The sequence below is a fragment of the Hylobates moloch genome, unplaced genomic scaffold, assembly GCF_009828535.3.
Source record: "Hylobates moloch isolate HMO894 unplaced genomic scaffold, HMol_V3 SCAFFOLD_19, whole genome shotgun sequence".
Classification (NCBI taxonomy): domain Eukaryota; kingdom Metazoa; phylum Chordata; class Mammalia; order Primates; family Hylobatidae; genus Hylobates; species Hylobates moloch.
In genome coordinates this window covers 19,884,658-19,905,543 of record NW_026652294.1, presented here as the reverse complement: position 1 = coordinate 19,905,543, position 20,886 = coordinate 19,884,658, and the positions used below count along the sequence as shown (strand labels likewise).

The following is a 20,886-nucleotide window of genomic DNA, read 5'->3' as shown; positions in this document are numbered from 1 at the left end:
AGATAGATAGATAGATAGATAGATAGATAGATAGATAGATAGATAGACAGACAGACAGACAGATAGATGGATGGATGATGAATGATAAATAGAAATGAATATATCGTAGATATACAGAGAGATACATACATGGACATAGAATGCATTCATATACTTGTAGCTTTTAAAATATAGGTAAAACAGGCCAAGATGGTACAAATTGTTATTCCCCTTGTATAAATAAGAAAACTAAAGCTCAAAGATAGCCCATATGTGCCTAGGCATACATAGCCAACAAGCCCCAGAGGAAGGAGTGGAGCTCAGATCTGCCCTCCCCATTGCCTTTCCACCACTCCACCCTGCCTCTCAAGGCCACCCAGGAGTTGACTACCACAAAAGGTAGAAGAAGGGGCCTCCTTGTCCATCCTGGCTGGAATGGTAAAAGCCAAGTGCGATGGAAAATCGTGTTGTTGTTTTTGTTTTTAATTAATGAACCTGTCGGAATGTGCCATTCAGCAGTGGAGCTGAATGGTTCCTGCTGTTCATGCAAAACAAACAAAAATCCCTCCACCCAAGCTACTTCTGTAGCCACTTTTCTAGCCTTATCTATCCAGGGACTGTGAAAGGGACACAGAACTGTCAGAGGGGCACCTTCTCCGGCTGGGACCCAGTCTCCTGACTCCCCCCTGGCTTTCCTCCTACCACACTGGCAGACTGGGTACCTCCCGCTGGGGAGCCCTAACTCATCCCACCTTTAAGGGAAGAGTCTTGAAGCCCTGAAATGGCTTGTCTCTATTAACCTTACTTCTCCTTGGGCCACAGTGAGACAAACCAAGTCCTTTTATTACTGTGGCTTGCTGGTTTCAAGGGTCTTTTCCAGATCTAATAGCCAAAGAACATTAGAATTTTCCTCTATGATACCCTAGAATAATAATAATCTCTCCCTCCCTAAAGATGATGTTTAATTAAAACCTCTGGCCATTTTGGCTGTCTTCATATTTTTAAAGAAAACCCAAATGTAGAAGAAAAGCATTCTTCAAATGTTAACCATCCATTCCATCTCCTGGTCGCCTTAGAATGTCATGTGTCAATGAAAGTTGAAACGTTTTTGAAGCATGGTATAACTGATAATACGTTTTAGCTTTATCATTTAGCAACTAGGTGGCCTTGGACAAGCACATTCTCTTCAGCCTCAGTGTTTTCCATCTGAAAAATGGGTGCAATACCTACTCTTAAGGTTGCTGTGGGGGGTAGGAGGAGGGGGTGAAAGAGATGGCATTTGGGAAGTGCGTGCAACCAGGAGGGGCCTAAGAGATGTCTCTTCCCTCCTCCAGCTGGATAGCAGCTCTCCTGCTTCCCTGGTTCCCAAGACATCCACAGCCTGGGTCCCCCAGACTTGCCCTACCAAGTGCTGGCGCCTCTCCAAAGTCTGATTCCTTCTATTTTCCTTAAGTTGCAAAGCCCAGTGTTGAGGTGTAATTGTGTGTAAGAGGGAGAGGGAATGGATCTGGTTTCTTTGAAAATGGCTTCTTTGCTAAAACGACAACCTCAGATCTGATACTGAAAGAATCTGCTGGCACTGGCCCCTGTCAAAACAATTTGGAGATATCCAGGGGCCATCCTCTGGGGCTGGCAGCAGGCCCCCCAGCTGAGCCTCACGCTCAAATTCCCAACAGGCTCAGAGGAAGGCCCCGAACACGCTCCATCCGACAGCCCCATTCCTCCCATGTAAAGGCGGCTGGAGAGAGGGAGAGAAGGGCTTGGCATTCTGAAGCAAAATTCTCTCTCTCTGCTGCACCCCCTCAGCCCTGCCAGCCACCTTTGCAGAAGCCACACATGCACACACACACACACGCACACACACACATTTTCAGAAAGCCCTTGGCACAGCCCAGCCCTTCCTGAACTGGACAGAGCTGCCAGAGCAGACCTGCCCCAGCCGAGGCCGTCTTCTTCATCCCCAGCCCCCTCCCATTCCTCTTCTAGAGTCAAGGTTTTGTCAGGAGTTTCAGGGGCAATGACTGGCCAGGGAGGGGGACCACAGACATCCTGCCTGCTGCCAAGTCCCTTTCTTTCCCCCACAGTGTGTCTTACAAGCCGGCATGTAGTTTATTCTTCTCCTAAACACTTCCATAGGGTGCAGGGCCTGGAGTTGCCATAGAAACACCTTTTAACTCCTCCTCCCCCAGAATGCCGTGCCAGGCCCTAGGACTTTGGGGAAAAAAGACAAAAAGAGACACCTGTGGATGAGCAGAGACAGGAGGAAAGGCCATTGGGCAGCCCCCCTGGAGAGGGCCGGGCCAGGCCTCCTGTGCCTTTTGCTAGGCCAACATGGCACCAAGCCATGAAGAGAAAACCACCATGATGGTTTTAAAAGAGGAAGTTGACGGGCTGATGTGAACACCTTTAGGGGGCTACAAAGTTGACTGGTGGGGTTGTGTGGGTCCCAAGGAATGGGGAGCTCCTTCATATTTTTTTGAGGGAGAGAATAGACAGAGTTTCAACCCAGACTGGAAACCAGAAAGGCTCTGAGCAAGGAAACTTGGGAGCCAAGTACTGGATGCCAGCAGGGTGCTGTGCAAGGCGAGGGAGGTCGACAGGCAAGCAGCTCACACCCACACCTCCCATTTTAAAAGCATTAGCTCATCCCTGCCACTAGTGCAGCTCACCAAACCCAGGCAGAACAATTTGGGATCCGTGCCAGAGCATCGAAGATTTTTCGTTTCTTTTTTTCTTTTTGATTCCACAATCTCCTGGTCTTTGGGTACTTCCTGGTAACTTAGCTTTTCTCTGAGAAATTTATGAAGAGGAGCGAGGGAGCTATTTCTTGTATCAATCCAGAGAAATTGTAAGAAACTTTCTGCATCGCTCAGACCCACCGCAGGAAACCTAAGCAGTAAGCAGACGGGAAGGCCCCCACTGGAAGCAGGATCTACTCATGCTTGTTTTCACTTTTCCATGGTCAATTTCTAGGGTAGAAACCCCAAAGCAAAGGGCAAGGGGGAAGAATAGGGACCTACTCCCACTACATACCAAAAAAACACGAGTAAAGCCAGACAGCCCATTTTCCAGCAGAAAAGGACTTGGGCTGCACCCCTGTACACCCTGATTCCACCTGCCAGCCTCCTGGCAGCATGTGTGTGCTCCTGCTGGGCAAAACCAGAACTCAGCCGCAGCAGCAACTCCCCACACTAATCAGGTGGGAATGTCACCAACTGGGATGAGGAGGGAAAGGGTAAGTGGAATGTGGGTGGAGGTGGTCATGGGAGCAGGGAGGAAAACCCTCCCCAGGCTTCAGGCTGCCCAGAAGGATCTTTCTAAGCAATCCACAAACCCGGGGCCAGCTGGGTTCCCCCAGGAGAGGGGAGGATGTACCATGCAAGCCCCAGGGAGCCTCTTACAAGGGTGGCCTCAGGTCACACAAACACCCTCAGCTGCCAACTGCACTGACATTCTGGTCACCACACCCCCACTCTGACCTCTAGGCTCAGCGCAGCCCACCAGCAGTGCCCCTCCCGGCCCCTACTGCCTCCCCTGCCAAGCTCCTACCTCCTCCCCCTCCTCACCATAACACACTGGTAGAGTCCCTCACCCAAGACTCAGTGGAAAATTTCCTTCTCCTTTATGACTGTACTTAAAACACATATGCTCCATTCTTCACCTCTGAATCGACACAGGCAGAGGGCGGCAAGGCTGTCCCACCCCACCGCCCAGCCCAGCGCGCACACACACACACTCTCCCAGCAGAGCCACTGGACTTGCATGCTTTATGGGCTGCAAAGGAGGAGAGAGATGTTTCCCAGATGCCACTCCGCCTTTGGCCATCCAAACACAGTGTCCCAAACACTCCCAGACAAGCCTCCCAGGATGCCCTCGGGGCCCTTCATACACACTAAGGAGTGGGAGGTCTACTCTTTACAGGGTCTCTCTACTCAAGACACTAAGTCCAGTCTGGAACTGTCACCGTGATGTGACCCTTGGCAGCGTTGTTCTTTTGGTGATAAATCTGTTTTCCACTGCCCATTCTCCCCCTCCCCACACACATTCAAGGGAAAAAAAAAAATAACCTTGCTGTGAATTTTCACAGCTATGTGGTAAGTGACCCCTCGCACACTGCCACCTTCTGCTGGCTATCAACACTCTCAAACACAGTGCCTCCAGGGGGTGGGTCAACGCCACAGCTTTCTCCTCATTTTCCCCCTTAAATCCACCCAAACTTGGCAGTCCCAGAAGCTCGGTTAGCGCTTGACTGGGAAGCCTGCAGCTGGGTTGGGTCTCAGTGAGAAGAATGAATTTCATGGGTGCAGGAGATGATGCAGACTCTGAGTACTCCAAGTTTCTCCTGCAACTTTCCGTGCACATGGCGGGCAACTTTCTTTTTTTTTAACTATTCAATTTCCCAGCACTTTAGTTAGCATTCCAAGTTTTGGGAACCGTTTCCCCACCCTTCTCTTCTAGCCCTTCCTCCGTTAGTAGTGAATGGGGACATTTTCCAGATGTCAAAAGGACTGGTAGGAACCTCACGCCCTAAGTTAGGAAAGCAAAGGCGGCCAGGGGCTCCCTCAGCCACTGTGAGTTTCCTCTGCAGGGCATCTTCCCCTCAGCTATGCCAGCGCCCCCGCCCAAGGACATCGAGTTTCTCCAGTCCGCCCCAACCACGTCTGCCCCTCTCCTGGGGCAGAGGAAAGGAGTGGGGCTCGCCCTGCCTCCGTAAGCAGCGCTGCAGTCCCGGCTGCAGCGTGGGGCTCGGGCGGGGCACCAGGAACGCTTACCGATGTCGGAGTTGCAGAAGGCGTCCTGGGGGTGGCTGGGCGAGCATGTACACGCCTCGGCGCCCCAGTCCCCCAGGCTCCAGCTGCCCAGGAGCACGATGAGCCCGAACCAAGGAGTCATTGCCGCTGCTGCCGCCACTGCCGGGGCTGCTGCTCGCCTCTCCAAAGTTGCCGTGCGCGCCGCCGGCGGGGCTGCTGTAGCCCGAGCTCGCTCGCCCGCCGGGCCGTGCGGGGCAACTTTGGCTTCCGGCGCGCTGCCCTCCGAGTGCCCGGCAGGACGGGATGGGGCTCGGCGAGGCTACCTCGGCGCTGGCGCAGGACTCCGAGGGCGGCCTCCCGGCTAAGGAGCAGGAGCTGGAGGAGCAAGAGGAGGAGGAGAAGCCGTCTGAGCGCCGGTCGCCTGCCTGCTGCCCGCTCTGCGCCGCTGCCTGGGCGGCCGAGTGATATAGCGCTGGGCCCCCGGGGACCCCGCCTCGGGCTGTTGGGGCCCGCCCCCTCAGACCAATGGCAGAGCCGCATTACCTCATCGGCCCTCCAAAAAGGGGGCGGGGCCGGGGGCACGGGGCAACGGGGCGGGGCCGCCCCCGGACCGTTCAGATCCTTATAGGGAATAATGCCGCCGTGGGCACGCGAGTGGGTGGGCTGGGGCGCGCCTGGGGCCGGTGCTTGCCGCTGGGTCCTCGGAGCGGCGCCCTCGTGCCCCTTCTCGTCTGCGCTCTGGCCCCACGCCCACCTGGGCCACTGGGTGCCTCTGACCCAAACCAGAACCAACTACCATGCACCCACCCCAGTAGGACCCCTTCCACAGGTCAGGGGTGGCCATGTCCTAGAGACCTTGACCGTGCCTGCAGGAGAATGCTAACTGCTACCCCTCCAGTTTCTCTGGAGAGAGCAGGCACAGAGGAGAAAGACCCAAACTCTCTCTCTCTCTCTCTCTCTCTCTTTCTTACTCTCTGGGATGTGGGAAGCCATCTGCTGTTTGCAGCTGGCTATGATATATGATAGAAGACTGTTTTTCTGTGCTCCCCAGAGCAAACGGGGTTCTGTATTCATTCAGCAAACACGGTTCAGGATGCTGGGTTAAGCAACACAAAGCCCTTGCCCCCGTGGACATCCATGAATGCACAGGGTGATTTTCTGTGATGCTAGGGCTATGAAGAAAACAAGAGTTCCGGGTTGGACATGACTGGGGAGGGCGCTGCTGTCTCTGCGATAGCAAGGGAAGGGCTCCCTGAAGTGCCATCCTCGCTGAGAAGTGGACAAAGAGAAGGATCAGCTCTGGGGCAAGCCACAGGAGAGAGGTACCAGGCAGGGGGAACAGCAAGTGCAAAGGCCCTGGGCATGTTTGAAAGACAGAAAGTAGAAAGGCAAGAGGAAGTGGTTCCCCGCCCATGGCTGACAGGGCTCCACCCTTCAGCAAGGGATTTGGGGGTGAGCTGATCCAAAACTGTAGTAAAACCAGCAGAACGATCCAGGATCCTAGACGACTAGCTATAATAGATGATTGCAAATAACTAACACAATTACTATCCTTATTATTGACATCTTGATGCTGCTTTGTATTTTTAAAAGCAGGATTCTGTACCTCCCCTTATTATAGCTCTCACAATAATCTTTGTAGATAGGAAAAGCAAGCACAAGTATCACTCCCACTTTCCAGATGAAGAACCGGCACAGAAAGATGGGATGATTGGTGGCCAGCCAGGAACTCAAGTCACCACTTTCCACTGCCCCTTCCCATCTGAAGAGAGACATGTATTTCCCTGAACGTCGGCAGCTGTTCCATCTAACTGCAAATGGCCATTTGCAGCTGGGATCTTCCATCTTTCTACACTTTTGTCTCTTTCCCTTTCTCTTCCACTTCATCCTGTTAGAAATGCCACAAGTTTGGAACAAATAGAAACAGGGAGAAATGCAAGTTCAGCTTCTTTCTCAGAACTCCTCTGTTTACATCTCAGACAAGTGACGTTGGGACAGCAGAGGTCGAAGAATTCGTGAGAGATGGTATTTCCAAGAACATTTTTGAAACTCCTTTTTCCCCTTTGAGCACTTTAGCCATAGGAAAGGGAAACCAGTTTCCACATCTTTTTGACTTGTCCCCTCCATCCAGCTTTAAAAACCCTCCCTGCCTTCACTCTAACTGTGGCCTAACTCGTAGAGATGTTTCTCTCAATGTTTTTCTAGCTCTGTTTTCATTGTTTTATGGGGTATGATTCTATTACTTCCCCAACCACAGTAGGAATACTTTGAGGCCTGGAATATTTAGCCACACTGCTTTTTAGCCCTCTGAGAACCAAATAGGGTCTCAGGAGACTGGAGAGCGTAGGTGTGGCCAACAGCTGACTGAGTCCTGAGCAAAGAGTGCCCTGGAGGCCACTCTAAGGATCCAGGTTGAATGAGGGCATACGTGGTGGAATTTGAGAGATTCGCTTATCCCTGCACCCCACATGACTTATTCCACAGTCATGTGGAAGGTTTTAGAAGACTTTCCAGACCAAATCCACTTTGGATAAGCATCTTACATGACAGAGGCCCTCTCTTCTCTTTCTTTTCACGTTTCAGTTTTGTCTAAAGTGCCGATATTTTCTCCAACGGAAGGCCTTGCCTGGAATATAAGTATCAAGTAGATAACTTCTGCTGAACTTCAAGCAGCAGTTCTGTCATAGAAAGCATCTGAAGCGTTTTATTCCACCAGCTACTTAATCATGAAAGCACAAGTGTAATCTGATCTTTTTTCCCGCTGAAAAGTAATGAAATTACCTTTTGGTTAATTTCTTCTCACTCCCTATCCTAAGCTGGTCCACGCAGTGTCTTGAAGTTCAGCGAATTCCAAGAGCTTTTCAGTTGGGATATTCTCTCTTATTCCTAACCTGAGTCAGTTCCCCTCTGCCCACCGTGTGAAGGCAGTTTCGTTCTCACTCTAAGGAAAAGAAACAGCAAACTCCATGAATCCTTGCGTAGGGAAGTCCTCCTGCTAGGGTCACCCCCTTCAAAAGGCACCCATCAGTCTGGATGTCATGGTGTTCATGAGCCTAATAATATGTAAGAATTGATTATTCAACATCACTTAATAAGCTATGTGGGGTGAACCTGAGGCTAACGGTGAGAATGAAGATGCAGGCTGGATGCGGTGGCTCACGCCTGTAACTGCAGCACTTTGAGAGGCTGAGGTGGGTGGATCACGAGGTCAGGAGATCGAGACCATCCTGGCTAACACGGTGAAACCCCGTCTCTACTAGAAATATAAGAAATTAGCCAGGTGTGGTGGTGGGAGCCTGTAGTCCCAGCTACTCAGGAGGCTGAGGCAGGAGAATGGTGTGAACTAGGGAGGTGGAGCTTGCAGTGAGCCGAGGTCGCGCCACTGCACTCTAGCCTGGGTGACAGAGTGAGACTCCATCTCAAAAAAAAGGAATGAAGATGCAGGCTCTCCTGCTTTCTCTTGACAGCTAAGAACAATGATAGATTTATACATCTGGGAATAACTGAATAAGTTTCAAGATCTATCTGGCCTGTTTACACACCTACCAGGATGACCTGGTATTCTCTTTCCTGGAACTTTTCTAGGAAAGGTGAGTTCATATCCACCCTCTTTGTATCAAGTTATAGGATGCTAGAGTCTGTAGGAAGAGAAGTCATAGAAAGGACCTCAGAAACTACTCATCCTTGTTTTAAATGTGGGAAAAATAAGGTTCAGACAGGTGAAGGAACTTGCCCATTTGCAGGGCTCAGTCCTCCAAGCTGTAAGGTGTGGCCCATGCTTGTACTGTGGGGTTGGAAACCCCAGCCATTCACAGATCTCGTGTCTGCTTTTCAGATCTGTAGACAGATTCATTTGAGTCTCTTTGTACAGTGCCCAGCCCACAGAGAAATTTTACTTACACTGATTAAATAATTCTCTACCATGATAATAGTCACCCTCTGAGCCAATCAGAAGAAATACAGGTTTGTCCTCATGACAGGTTTATCGCTTGTGTGTTTATTTTTTTCCCTTTCTAAATTACTAGCTAATGCATTCCAAACATATCACTATAAAAAAAGCACATGAAAACTTTGTTTCTGGGAAATGAAAAGAAAGTAGAGTGGAAACCAAAAATCGAAAGACCCGAGATTTGTTCCCAATGTTGCAGAATAGCTGTGCACCTGCCTTGGTCAAGTCACTTTGCCTGTCCAGGCATCGACTTCTGTGTTTATTGGATGAAAGATAGAACTCAGTGGTATCCAGGATCCCTCTCGCCTCAAAAACTCCAAGATTCCACAGGAAATCCTGTAGGAGAAGTGAATGCTTCTGAAGGGGAGATGGGTCCTGCAGTTTAAACAGGTTTGACACACGGGAACGTACCCAAGACTGAAGACCATCCATCAGTTTTGCAACCAACACTGAGTTCCTATACTGCTACCTCCCCCAAGAATCAATGCCAAAAACAGAATTTCAGAGAAGATTGTGATGCCAAAGTCCTAGGAGAGACAGGGTCTGGTTTATGGTGGAGCCCAGTGTAGTTATGCGTTCACCTGCTTGTTTGTCTCTTGGATCGTAGCACTAAAAGGTTAGGAAGGTGTCTTTTTTATCACCATTTTTTTTGGTCTTCAGAAGTTATTGAACTCTTCCACATCCTTCAGACCTCAGCTTAGATGTCACCTCCGGGAAACCTCCTCTGATTCCCCTCCCATGCATCCCCACAACACCCTGTATTAACTTCTTTGACAATACTTAGCTGACTCTAATGTGATTGTTTACCCATCTGTTTCCCTTCCTGGAGTGTAAGCCCCTAGAACACAGGGATTAAGTGTTGGTAACAACGAGTTTAATAAGTATTGGTTGAATGGGTCCAATGATCAGCACCACCGACCCCTTTCCAGCATTCAGACAGGCAGGTGGTGGCTCCTTGGAGAGTTCACGGAGCTCTATCCCGCTGGCTGGTGCTAGGGGGTGCTATAAGCCAGAGAACACCCATTTGCTCAGCCTGCAGTCCTGGTCGGTCGTCTCACTGCGAGGGCGGGAGAGCACAATTCCACACTCATCGGTGGGGTGCGGGTGCCTTTGAGTGGGTGAAGCTCACCCCTCCCATCTGCCATGGCCACAAAGCTCTCAAGTCAACATCCCGTCTGGGTTTGTGGCTGCCGGAGCTCCTCCACCCCTGAGCTGGCCACATGTCAACCAAAGGGGGAGGTGCTCTCTGGGGAAGCAGCATAGTTGTGAATCATTGGTTTGGGGGCCTTAGGGCGATCTGGGAACACTGCAGAAGATACCACAGTCCCACTCTTCCAGGGCAGAGCTGGGTTTTGGAAATTCAACCTGGAGAAGGTGCTGTCATTTCTGTTGCCTCGTAGAGAAGCTCCTCTTTGCTTTCCTCCCTCTTCCCCTCCAGACCCTAGCTGCGATGCCTTCCACCAGCCCCACAGTCCATGTGAAAGTCATTATATTCAAAATGGCCTTTTCCAAGCAACAGACAGCCTGGTCCACTCATCCCCGTGAGCTCTGGCCAGACCCTCAGTGGGGTTGCTGCCCAGCACTGGGCAATTCTGAGCCTAAGATGCTAGGTACTGCAGGCTCTCTCTGTGTCTGGCACCAGCAGGGGGTAAACACCTTTCCTTGCCTCCATCTGGAGCCAATTTTGTGGCAGTAAAATTGCCCCAGCACTCTCCTAGCCCTGCCAGCAAATTGAAGACCCCTCTGTAAGAGTCTCTGGCTAAATTAGCATGAATCCTCAGGTTTTCATATTTCTTTCCACAGGGATCTACTCTCAGTGTTTTTAAGCCAGAAAACACACGTGTGCAGTAAAGCCATGTTGTATCCTGTGTTATCTAGGGTGGTGGGAAATGGAAAGCAGAGTCAAATATTGCAGCTCTTGTTTTCATGTGCGTGTATGTGTGTGTATGTGTGTTTCAATGACCATATATTCAAGCAGTCAATTATTTCTGTGAAGGGTACTATGAAATGGAAGGAGAAGAACTTCTCCCCAACCCTGTTTTAATGTCTTCCTTATGCCCATGGAGTTCATGTGTTTTTCCTTTAAAAACGAGTAGCTCCTTTGTGGTTTCTTTGAAGGTTGCATGCTCAGCTTCACACAGAGAATACACACGAGCATCTCAGCCAGGTGCTGTCATGCCTTGGGAGGGAATGGGATGGACATGTGGTTGGTCTCCTGTTAGACTGGGCTGGAGGTCTTGTTTCTGCAAGGTACATGAGCTTTCTTCAGCGGAACCTGCTGGAACTGATATGGTCTTGTCCTATGCTGTGGGGACAGTCCAAAGGGCAGTTAACACCATTGATCGCATCCTTCTTTAAACTTGGCTGCTGAGACCCTACTCTCTCTGGGATTTTGCTTTCTACCTCTCCAACTGTACCTTCTCAGTCTTCTTGGCAGACTCCTCGGGTTCTTCCTGAAATTAAAATGTAGCCGTTTCCCAATTTTCTGTCCTTGGCTCTCTCCCATTCCCTTTTAGCCTCCACACTCTCCCTGGCCTACCCCACGCACCCCCATGGTCTCTACCATGCTATGTGCACCGGAGTGCACACTGCAAGCAACAGTGTCCCTCTGATTGCCTGTCTTCTATCTCCATCTTTTTCCTGCCCAATTTCACCTGGAGATCCTATGGCCTCCTCGGACTCCAGGTGTCCAAAACTCATTGTCTTTTCCCCTCCGTCCCCTCCAGGGTTACCCATTCTGAAGGATGACACCATCACTCACCAGGTCCTATAGATTCTCACTATCCACATCTCTTCTAACCATCCCTTCGTCTTATTCTTACCATTTCTACCTTGGATCAGGCTCCCGTGGATTCTTTCCTGACAATTTCAATAGTGACATAATTGGTTACCCTCCCCAGAGTCTTTCTCTATCAACTTTAACTTTGCATTGTTGCTTCTGTACATTTTTTAAAATATAAATCTGAAAGCATGCTATTCTTTGCTTGAAATGATTCACCTGTGCTCCGTGGCTTTCTGAACAAAGTCTTAAGCTCCAAAGACAAACAAGGCCCTCTGTGATCTGGCTCTTCCCCAGGGCCCCACGGTCCACACCTGGAGGAGGCCCTCTTCACATAAAATACAATGAGATGGCTGCCCCTGCAGTTATACAACAGCAGGCCCTGTTCTTGCTTATCTCTCTAAACCCAGGCTGCCCTCTTCCAACCCTTTATATTCCAGCTATCGGTTTCTCTGAGCCTTGTTCACAACGCACTCTTGGCCTGGAATCTAGCCGCCACCAATATATTCCCCCACCCTCCTCCACCTCATCTGCCAGGAATCACATATTCATCTTTCAGGATTCAGCTAGAGTCACCACTTAGTGAATATTTTCTGGTCCTCTCTCTGCCCCAGCAGAATGGGCCACCCCCTCTCAGGCCTCTCCTCTTTTCTCACTCACCTCCCACCCACGCTGGGTCCTCCAGTCTTCCAGCTTGGCACCTCACACACTCTGTTGCCCTAGTGGTTGATATCCCTGGTTCTCCTCTAGATATCGAGCAAATCCAGGTGCTTCTGTGACTGCCTAACACATCATATGCACATAGTAGGCACTTAACAAATATTAAAGGAATAAACTAACCAATGGATGGAGTGGAGAAAAAGAGGAGTCAGAGTATCACCTTCACACATTCACCCCAACAGAAGTTCTGGAATCCAGCTCCTTGGGTCCAGAAACTCAACTAGATGAGGCTCCCTCAGTTGATCAGTCTCACGGACTGATCCTAAGAGCTCAGCAAACCAACCAAAATCCCACTGGGCTTGTTTCCTGTGAGGTATTTCATTCTCACATAGGCTAGAGGACTCATGTCAACATGAACCACCCCCATATTTTCCTCCTGATAGTCACAGAGAGCTTCAATATGAAGCTAGTTTCTCCTCAGAAGTTTGCTTTGGTGTATGTAGATTCAGAACACAGGGATTGAGGGGATCATAGGAAGGGTCTTTCAGCTGAAATACCCTGGAATTCTCCTTTTCATGGAAGCAAAAGCTTTGCTGAGGAAATGCCAGTGCTCACAACCACTGGCCAAAGCCTCTCTTCCTGAACAGGGACAATGCTGGACACACAAATGCCAACTGCGGGCTCTTGGATCTTCTTGGTTCTTTGCACCAGGCTGGCCACTTCATCCTTCTCTTCCCCAACACTTTCTTTGCACTTGGAATATTGGAATTCATTTGGCTTCTACATTTTAGTATACAAGTCACCATTGAAAGATTACCCCCAGGTCAACTAGTTTGGGCTCTGGTATTCCCAGATTTTCAACTCTGCCCTTGCTATGTCTTGATTTATTACCACAGATGGCTAAGCACAAGCATGGCACATGAATGTATGGCTTCAGTAAGACAGATGACCTTGTTTCCAAGTTCTGGGTGTGCCCTTAATCATGAATTCTCCACTGACATTCTCCATTTGCCTCACATCTTATGTGTCATAGTGTGATGATCAAGTCTCTGGAGGAAAGGGACAGGGTCCTCTCCTTCCTTCCCTCCTTCCTTCAAATATTCACCAAACATTGGCAGAATGTCTATTACTCCATGCTAGGCCCTGGAGATACAACGTGAACAAGGCATAGAACTGTTCCCAGGGAGCTCCTAGTCTTCTGGGAGAAAAAGACAAGAAAATAATAGTTGGTGGAAAGAACTACAGTGGGATAGTCAAGTGTGCGTGAGATCATAGAGCTAACTATCCAACCAGGCAGCAGGGAGTTGTTTAGGAACTCAGATCATGGTAAGACAGAAGGTCAGAAGTAGGAGAGAGCTGTGGGTTACCAAGTTGAACTCCTTCATTTTACAGATCCAGAAACAGGCCTAGAGAGGTAGACACCAGATTATTGGCAGAAGCAAACAAAGAATCAGACCCCTTAGTACCTCATCATCTTCCCATCACTCCAGGCTGCTCTAATTCAGTGCTGGGCCCATGAGAGATAATCAGTAAATAATTATCTCCCTGCTCTGCAACTCATCAACCTTGGAATGATAAGCTGAAAAATGTTTCTAAGATGAGTAAAAGAGAAGGGAACTTGCATTAGTTGAATACCTACTATGTACAAGGCACTTTCAATGCAATAGTCCCACTAATCCTCACAATCCTTAATAATAGGTACTAGGTACTATGGTATTATGCCCATTTTATGGTCAAGGAAACTGAGGGTCAAAGAAGTTAAATTGCATGTTCAATTTCTTACACTCAAGGAAGTGGCAGAGCTGTGATTCAGATGCAGGGGTCTCTTTCCAAACCAGCACTCTTTCTGAACACTTCAAAGTCAATGTGCCCACAGGTTCACTGGGGCATTTGCAGCGCTGGTGATTTTCTCTTTGTCTTTTGGGTTCTCGTTGAGTGCTCAGAGCTCTTGATGCAGCCAAGCAGAGAGAAGCATAGTACCTACCTCTGACAGCCAGGGAGGGAGCTTTATTAGCAGGCAAGTGAGATGCATCTCTGTTTCATTTGGTTTGCAATGGAGAGAAGGCAGGAGAAGTGACTTGGCAGGCAATTTCTAGGGGTGCGGGTGTGCCCTTCCTTACTCAAAATTTTGATAGATGCCATAGGAAATTTACATTTGTATTACAACGATAGGGCCCAGAACCAGAGGCAAGCTGGTGGCATACTCATCAGTATATTTTAACAGCTAATGAACCTGGCTTCATTTCCTCCTGAAATTTCAAACATGAGATTGAGGCAATATACCAGGTTATTATCCTAGTCTTACCACATAAAATAGCTGTGTGACCTTCAGTAAATAAATCAGTGACTCCTTTCTTTAAATGTAAAACCAAGTGGGTTGGATTTAACAATCTCTCAGAATTTCCCATGGAATATTCTAGAAGGCAGCCCAACAGGGAGGTTAGGAACCAACCAAGGCCTGTGATGTCATAAGCCTGAGTTTTAATCCTTCTTTGCTTCTTCGCTGTGACCTTGAACAAGTTCCTTAACCTCTCTCTGAGCCTCAGCTGTCTCGTGGTAAAAGGGAGGAGAGATGCATACCTCATAGGATTTTCATGAAGATCAAACACTGTAAGCTGAATAAGATGCATGGCACAGTGCCTGGCACATAGTAAATTCTCACTGAGGACTGTTTATACCAGGGTGTGGCCTCAGGGGTATAAAGGTGAATGAGAAGAGCCCCTGCCCTCAAGTAGCCTATAGTCTGGTGACCTGTGTTTATAAAGAAAGAGCATGTGCTTTTATCCCCTTTGACCTTGTAATTAATACTCAAAGAAGGGATGGAAGAAAGGAGGCAAAAGGGAATTAAAAAATTTGATAGTCATAACTAATTCCTATAGAGTGCCTACTGGGTACCAGGTATTCTTCTAGGTGGTTTGCATATATTAATTTTTACCAATTCTTATAGTAAAAGCCATGAGGTAGATGAGATCACCGTTGCCATCCCTTTTCATCAGCAGTGAAAACTAAGGTACACAGAGATTATGTCACTTACTCTGATTACATCGCCAGTATGCTGCGGTGCTGGAATCGGAAGCCAAAGCCCATCCTCTTAACCACCCCACCACCCTGCCTCTTCAAGCAGAAGGTGAGCGTTTGGAAAATAAGAAGGGATGCAAAGGTCAGATGCCCAGTTTCTGAAACCAGATGGATCTTTCTTCCCGGAATGCCTGTACCCGCCAATCAAGGGTGAGGAGCCATTAATTAGATATGGCCCCTATCAGAAGTGACACTTAGCAGGGCATTGAGTTTGTCGGCAGCCCCTCTTGGAGAACAGTACTGAGCCAGGTCAATATGCCCTCCAGCCCTTGAGGTAAGCGCCGAAGTTAGAATCAGAACATTTGAGTCCTATCTCCTCCAGCCTCCTGCATTGCTCTCTAAGCATAAATTGAATCCTTATAAAGTGAAGGCAAACATCTAATTCACAGAGGCAGCTGCAAAGATCAAACAATAAGTAACTAACGTTTACTGAGCGCTGCTATGTGCCAGGTCCTATTCTATGTAATATGCAAGTGTAAAGGTATGTGATTCACACAACTCTATGATGTAGGGGCTGTTATGGTCATGCCCATTTTATGGAAAAGAACACTGGGGCACAGAGGCGTTTAGTAATGTAGCCAAGGTTACACAGTTAATCAGTGGTGGAGATTTCCAAGTTCAGCGTCCCATCCTGCACTCCTCACTATCTCTGTATACTCTAGTGATCAGTTAAAAAGATTTTGTGAACACTAAATATGATTGTGTTTCTTTTCTCTGGTAGTCACGTCTTAGGTCTTTGTTCATTCCATTCCTTTGACCTTTTCTCCTAGCTACTATTACTTGTCTGCGATGGTGAAGAGCAAGGTTCTAGAGACCCTAGTGCTGCACTGGAGCTGGCTCACCCTGGCTTGTCAGAGCCAATTGTTATACGTTCGGGAATTTTGCAAGTCGGTCATTAAACATAGGCATTATTTAAAATTTTGGCGGGGCACAGTGGCTCACACCTGTAATCCCATCACTTTAAGAGGCCGAGGCAGGCAAATCACTTGATGCCAGGAGTTTGAGACCAGCCTGGCCAACATAGTGAAACGCTGTCTCTACTAAAAATACAAAAAATTAGCCAAGCGTGATGGCACGTGCCTGTAGTCCCAGCTACTTGGGAGGCTGAGGCACAAGAATTGCTTGAACCCAGGAGGTGGAGGTTGCAGTGAGTCAAGATCATGCCACTGCACTCCATCCTGGGCGACAGAGCGAGACTCCGTCTCAATAATAAATAAATAAATAAATAAATAAATAAATAAATAAATAAAGTTTAATTTAATTATATAGTGTTATACTAATAAATTATATTAATGAACACTTGAAATTCCTCACTCCTTAATTATTTATTACAGTATACTTTTTTTTTTTTTTTTTAGACGGACTCTCGCTCTGTCGCCCAGGCTGGAGTGCAGTGGCGCAATCCCGGCTCACTGCAAGCTCCGCCTCCCGGGTTCACGCCATTCTCCTGCCTCAGCCTCTCTGAGTAGCTGGGACTACAGGCGCCCGCCACCATGCCCAGCTAATTTTTTGTATTTTTTAGTAGAGACGGGATTTCACTGTGGTCTCCATCTCCTGACCTCGTGATCCGCCTGCCTCGGCCTCCCAAAGTGCTGGGATTACAAGCTTGAGCCACCGCGCCCGGCCTTACAGTATACTCTTATCTATGCTTTCAGGATAACTTTCATCTGTTGTTTCTGTATGGTGGAAATATTATATAATTATGTGCTACTGCATTCAGGAACATTACCTTGGTAACTTAAAATTGGCTATGATGGGAGTATTTACACCACAGAAATTGGCAAACACTGCAAATGAGGGCTCTTTGTACTGTAGAGCTACTCATTAAATATTTACCAGCTCACTACTGCCTTTTCTTAACTGTGTGACCTTTGACAAGTAACTTAACCTTCTTGTGCCTCCGTATCCTGGTCTGTAATACAAGGACAACAATAGCGCCTACCTCACAGAGATACAAGGAATAAATAAGATGATGTATGTGGAAAGGGTTTAGCAGAATTCCTGGCACAGAGCCAGCCAATCAGTGAATGGCCACTGTCAATATTATTAAGACAATCTACAAGTAGCCTTTCCTCCCACCCAAGCTGGGAGCACCCATCAGAGATGACTTGACTTGAAGTTCATCACCCTGTACTGGGATTGTCAGTTTCTGTGTAACTTTCCCTCCTTAGAAAGTGAGCTAATTGACAGGGCTAATTGAATTTCCTCTTCTGAGAACGTAACCAATACTGATACCCAGTAGGTCCTCAACAAATTGTTGGATTAAATTTAGTTAAGACAGTTTAGAGGCTACTGAAAAATCAGAATTAGGAAACATGGAAGCTTCCCCAATCACAAAAATATTTAAGTACTAATAATTCTCCACACAAAAGCATTACTGGAACATTGTGTTTGAGGTTCATTTCTTAGCAGTACCTTATAGTAAAGTCATTCAGGAACTGAAAGTGCCCTGAATTGGTGCCTGGACAGACCCACTGCACACTGAGCTCTGTTTTATATCAGAGTTCTCAATGTATATAATGTGGAGTCCTCTGATTGTCTTAGCATGTCAAGTAGGAATATGATCAGTAACTTTCCAAAACACTTGAAGGTGGCTGGAACTGCTTTTTGCCTCAAGTATTTAGAGAAAAAAGACCTTGATGTCACATCAACAAACTCAAAAAGAGATTGTGCATACCTGGAGTGCTTTTCCTAGGCCTGGGACGCAGTGATTGGGGGCTGATTTCAGGAGGAAAGAAGGGGAGAGGCTGAAGGCATGTTGAAAAATCATTTTTTTGTCTGTTGCTCCTTTGTATGAACTGGTTGCTGGCTTATGCAACGCCCAGTAATTAAAATGGCTGGAATGCTTTGCATTTTTAAGGCAAAGTGAAGGCGGCTCAGAGGCCTGGAGCTAGAGCCAGCTGGAGGGGGGCCTGGCAATCCTATCCTGGCCACCCCTTGGCCTGGCAGAGGTGGCTGGCATCTGGCTTGGGGGGGGCGGGCAGCATGTGGCAAGGAGGAGGAAGGAAGTCAGAGGTGTCCCGAGTTGTTCCCACTCCTCTCCCCTTTCCTCAGGCAGGTGGGTGCACCAAGGTTCATGCCTCTAGAATGAAGGTAGGCACAGGCCACCCACCTTCTAGAAGTCCGTAATGACTAGTGGCAATGCTAAGGAATGATAAAAAAAAAAAGCTGTTCTTTATTAAATATCTATCATGTTTCAGGTGCTGTATTAATAACATTGATTCCAGGACTTTCACAGGTGCTCAAATCCTTGATATAAAATGGTATAGTATTTGCACATAATCTACACATATCCTCCCACATATTTTAAGTCATCTCTAGATTACTTATAATATCTAATACAATGTAAATACTATGTAAGTAGTTGTTATACTGTATTTTAAAATTTATATTATTATTATTATTTTTTGAGATGGAGTCTTGTGCTGTTGCCTGGGCTGGAGTGCAGTGGCACGATCTCTGCTCACTGCAACCTCCGCCTTCGGAGTTCAAGCGATTCTCCTGCCTCAGCCTCCTGAGTAGCTAGGATTACAGGTGTACACCACCATGCCCAGCTAATTTTTTGTATTTTTAATAGAGACGGGATTTCACCATGTTGGCCAGGCTTGTCTCAAACTCCTGACCTCGTGATTCGTCCACCTCGGCCTCCCAAAGTTCTGGGATTATAGGTGTGAACCACCATGCCCGGCCAAATTCATGTATTTTTTTTTATATAGTCGTATTGTTATTTTTTATTTTTTGTTTTTTCCAAATATTTTCCATCCACGGTTGGTTGAATCCCAATGTGGAATCCACAGATACAGAGGGCTGACTGGATCATCCGATTTCAAGAGAAAAAAAATGAGATCATATTACTCTTCTGCTCAAAACTCTATGTTGGATCCCTAATGCACTTAAAATGAAGTCTAAATGCCTTGGCCTTCTAGCCCCAGCATGGCATTGCCTCTGCTGTGGCTGTCCATGTCTCTCCCACTCTCACTTCTGTTTACACCACACTGACCTCCTTTTTCTCCTTCAACCAAGCCAAACTCAGTCCCAGCTCCAGGACTGCCCTGACCCTCCCTCTGCCTCTCCCAGGTCTTGCCATGGCCAGTCAGATCCTTCTAGTTCTGCAGCTTCCACCTCAGGTATTACCTTCTCGGGGAGGTGTGCCATAGCAGAGGAGCACAGCCATCCCCAGTCACTGGAGCCTCCCAGTGTCTCATTTTTCAGATGGATCTTTCTTTTCTGGGCTTATCAGTATCTGAAAAAAACTTATTAAAATGTTTATTAATTGTCCTTTAATTCTAAACAATTAGTGTTTCTAATTGCACAAAGAAAACAGTGCAAGATGCCTGTCTTATTCACTCCTCTGGCCCCGGTATCCCAGATCAAGGCTCAGTAAATATTTTTTTGAAATAGTGAATCTTCGCAACAACCCAATGAGGTAGACATCATCATCCTCATTTTCCAGATGAGAAAACTTAAGCTCAGGTGGTTAAATCACTTGCTCAAGGGCACCAATAGGAAGTGATGTCACTGAGGTCTGTCTGATCTCAAAGCATATATTTTAGGATGGATATGTAGAACCTTCCCCCACAGACAGCTACTCTAGAAAACAGTAGAAAGGGTTGGGTGCAGTGGCTCACGCCTGTAATCCTAGCACTTTAGGAGGCTGAGTGGGGCAGATCACTTGAGGTCAGGAGTTCAAGACCAGCCTGGCCAACATGGTGAAACCCTGTCTGTACTAAAAATACAAAAGATTAGCCAGGCGTGTTGGTGGACGCCTGTAATCCCAGCTACTTGGAAGGCTGAGGCAGGAGAATCGCTTGAACCTGGGAGGTGGAGATTGCAGTGAGCTGAGATCATGCCACTGCACTCCAGCCTGGGCTAGGGAGTGAGATTCCATCAACAAAAAAAAAAAAAGAAAGAAAAAAGAGAAGGAAGGAAGGAAGAAAGAAAGAAAAAAGAAAAGAAAACAGTAGAAAGATGGTATCTGTATTACAAGGGAAGGACTCGGGATTCAAGGCTAACTGTGAGCCCTTTAGTGGTGAAATGATGGTGGTAGAAAGAAATAAGAAAGTAAGCACTTGGGAACCATGACACTGGTGTTCTAGTTCAATTCTGCCACCTGTGTGACCTAGGATGAGCTCATTACCCTCTCTGGGCACTTTCTCAAATGTGTCTGGGGTGTTTGCTTCCACTTCCTCAAAGGACAGTTACATGACAAGCGCATAAAGCCCCAGCACTCAATGCCCCTCTCCTGTCAGGATGGAGAGGGTGGTGTGGTGCATGGACCCTGGAGGGAAACCACATGGTTGGGGAAAGATGCTCGTCCTAATCACCTGTGTGCTTGCCTGTGGGTAACTACAGGAATAAACAGGCTGGATTTAGAAGTTGGCACCTTCAGGCCAGGCACAGTGGCTCATGCCTGTAATCCCAGCACTTTGGGAGGTTGAAGCAGGAGGATCACTTGAGGTCAGGAGTTTGAGACCAGCCTGGCCAACATGGTGAAACCCTGCCTGTACTAAAATACAAAAATTAGCCGGGCATGGGGGCATGCACCTGTAATCCCAGCTGTTCAGGAGGCTGATATAGGACAATCACTTGAGCCCAGGAGATGGAGGCTGCAGTGAGCCAAGATTGCACCACTGCACTCTAGCCTGGGTAACAAAGTGAGGAAAAAAAAAAAAAAAGAAAAGAAAAGGAAG

General features: G+C 47.7%; 2 protein-coding genes across 7 annotated transcripts in view; one reads left to right on the top strand and one right to left on the bottom strand.

Annotated features, from left to right (window-relative positions):
- TIMP3 (TIMP metallopeptidase inhibitor 3) overlaps positions 1 to 5,169 on the bottom strand; it is a 61,273-nt gene extending 56,104 nt beyond the window's left edge. The window contains exon 1 of the mRNA XM_032140022.2: positions 4,752 to 5,169. Within this exon, the coding sequence (XP_031995913.1) occupies positions 4,752 to 4,872 (121 nt within the window). The 5' untranslated portion in view covers positions 4,873 to 5,169. The remainder of the gene's footprint in view (positions 1 to 4,751) is intronic.
- Positions 1 to 20,886, top strand: part of SYN3 (synapsin III) — a 565,053-nt gene that overhangs the window by 250,558 nt on the left and 293,609 nt on the right. The window lies entirely within an intron of this gene.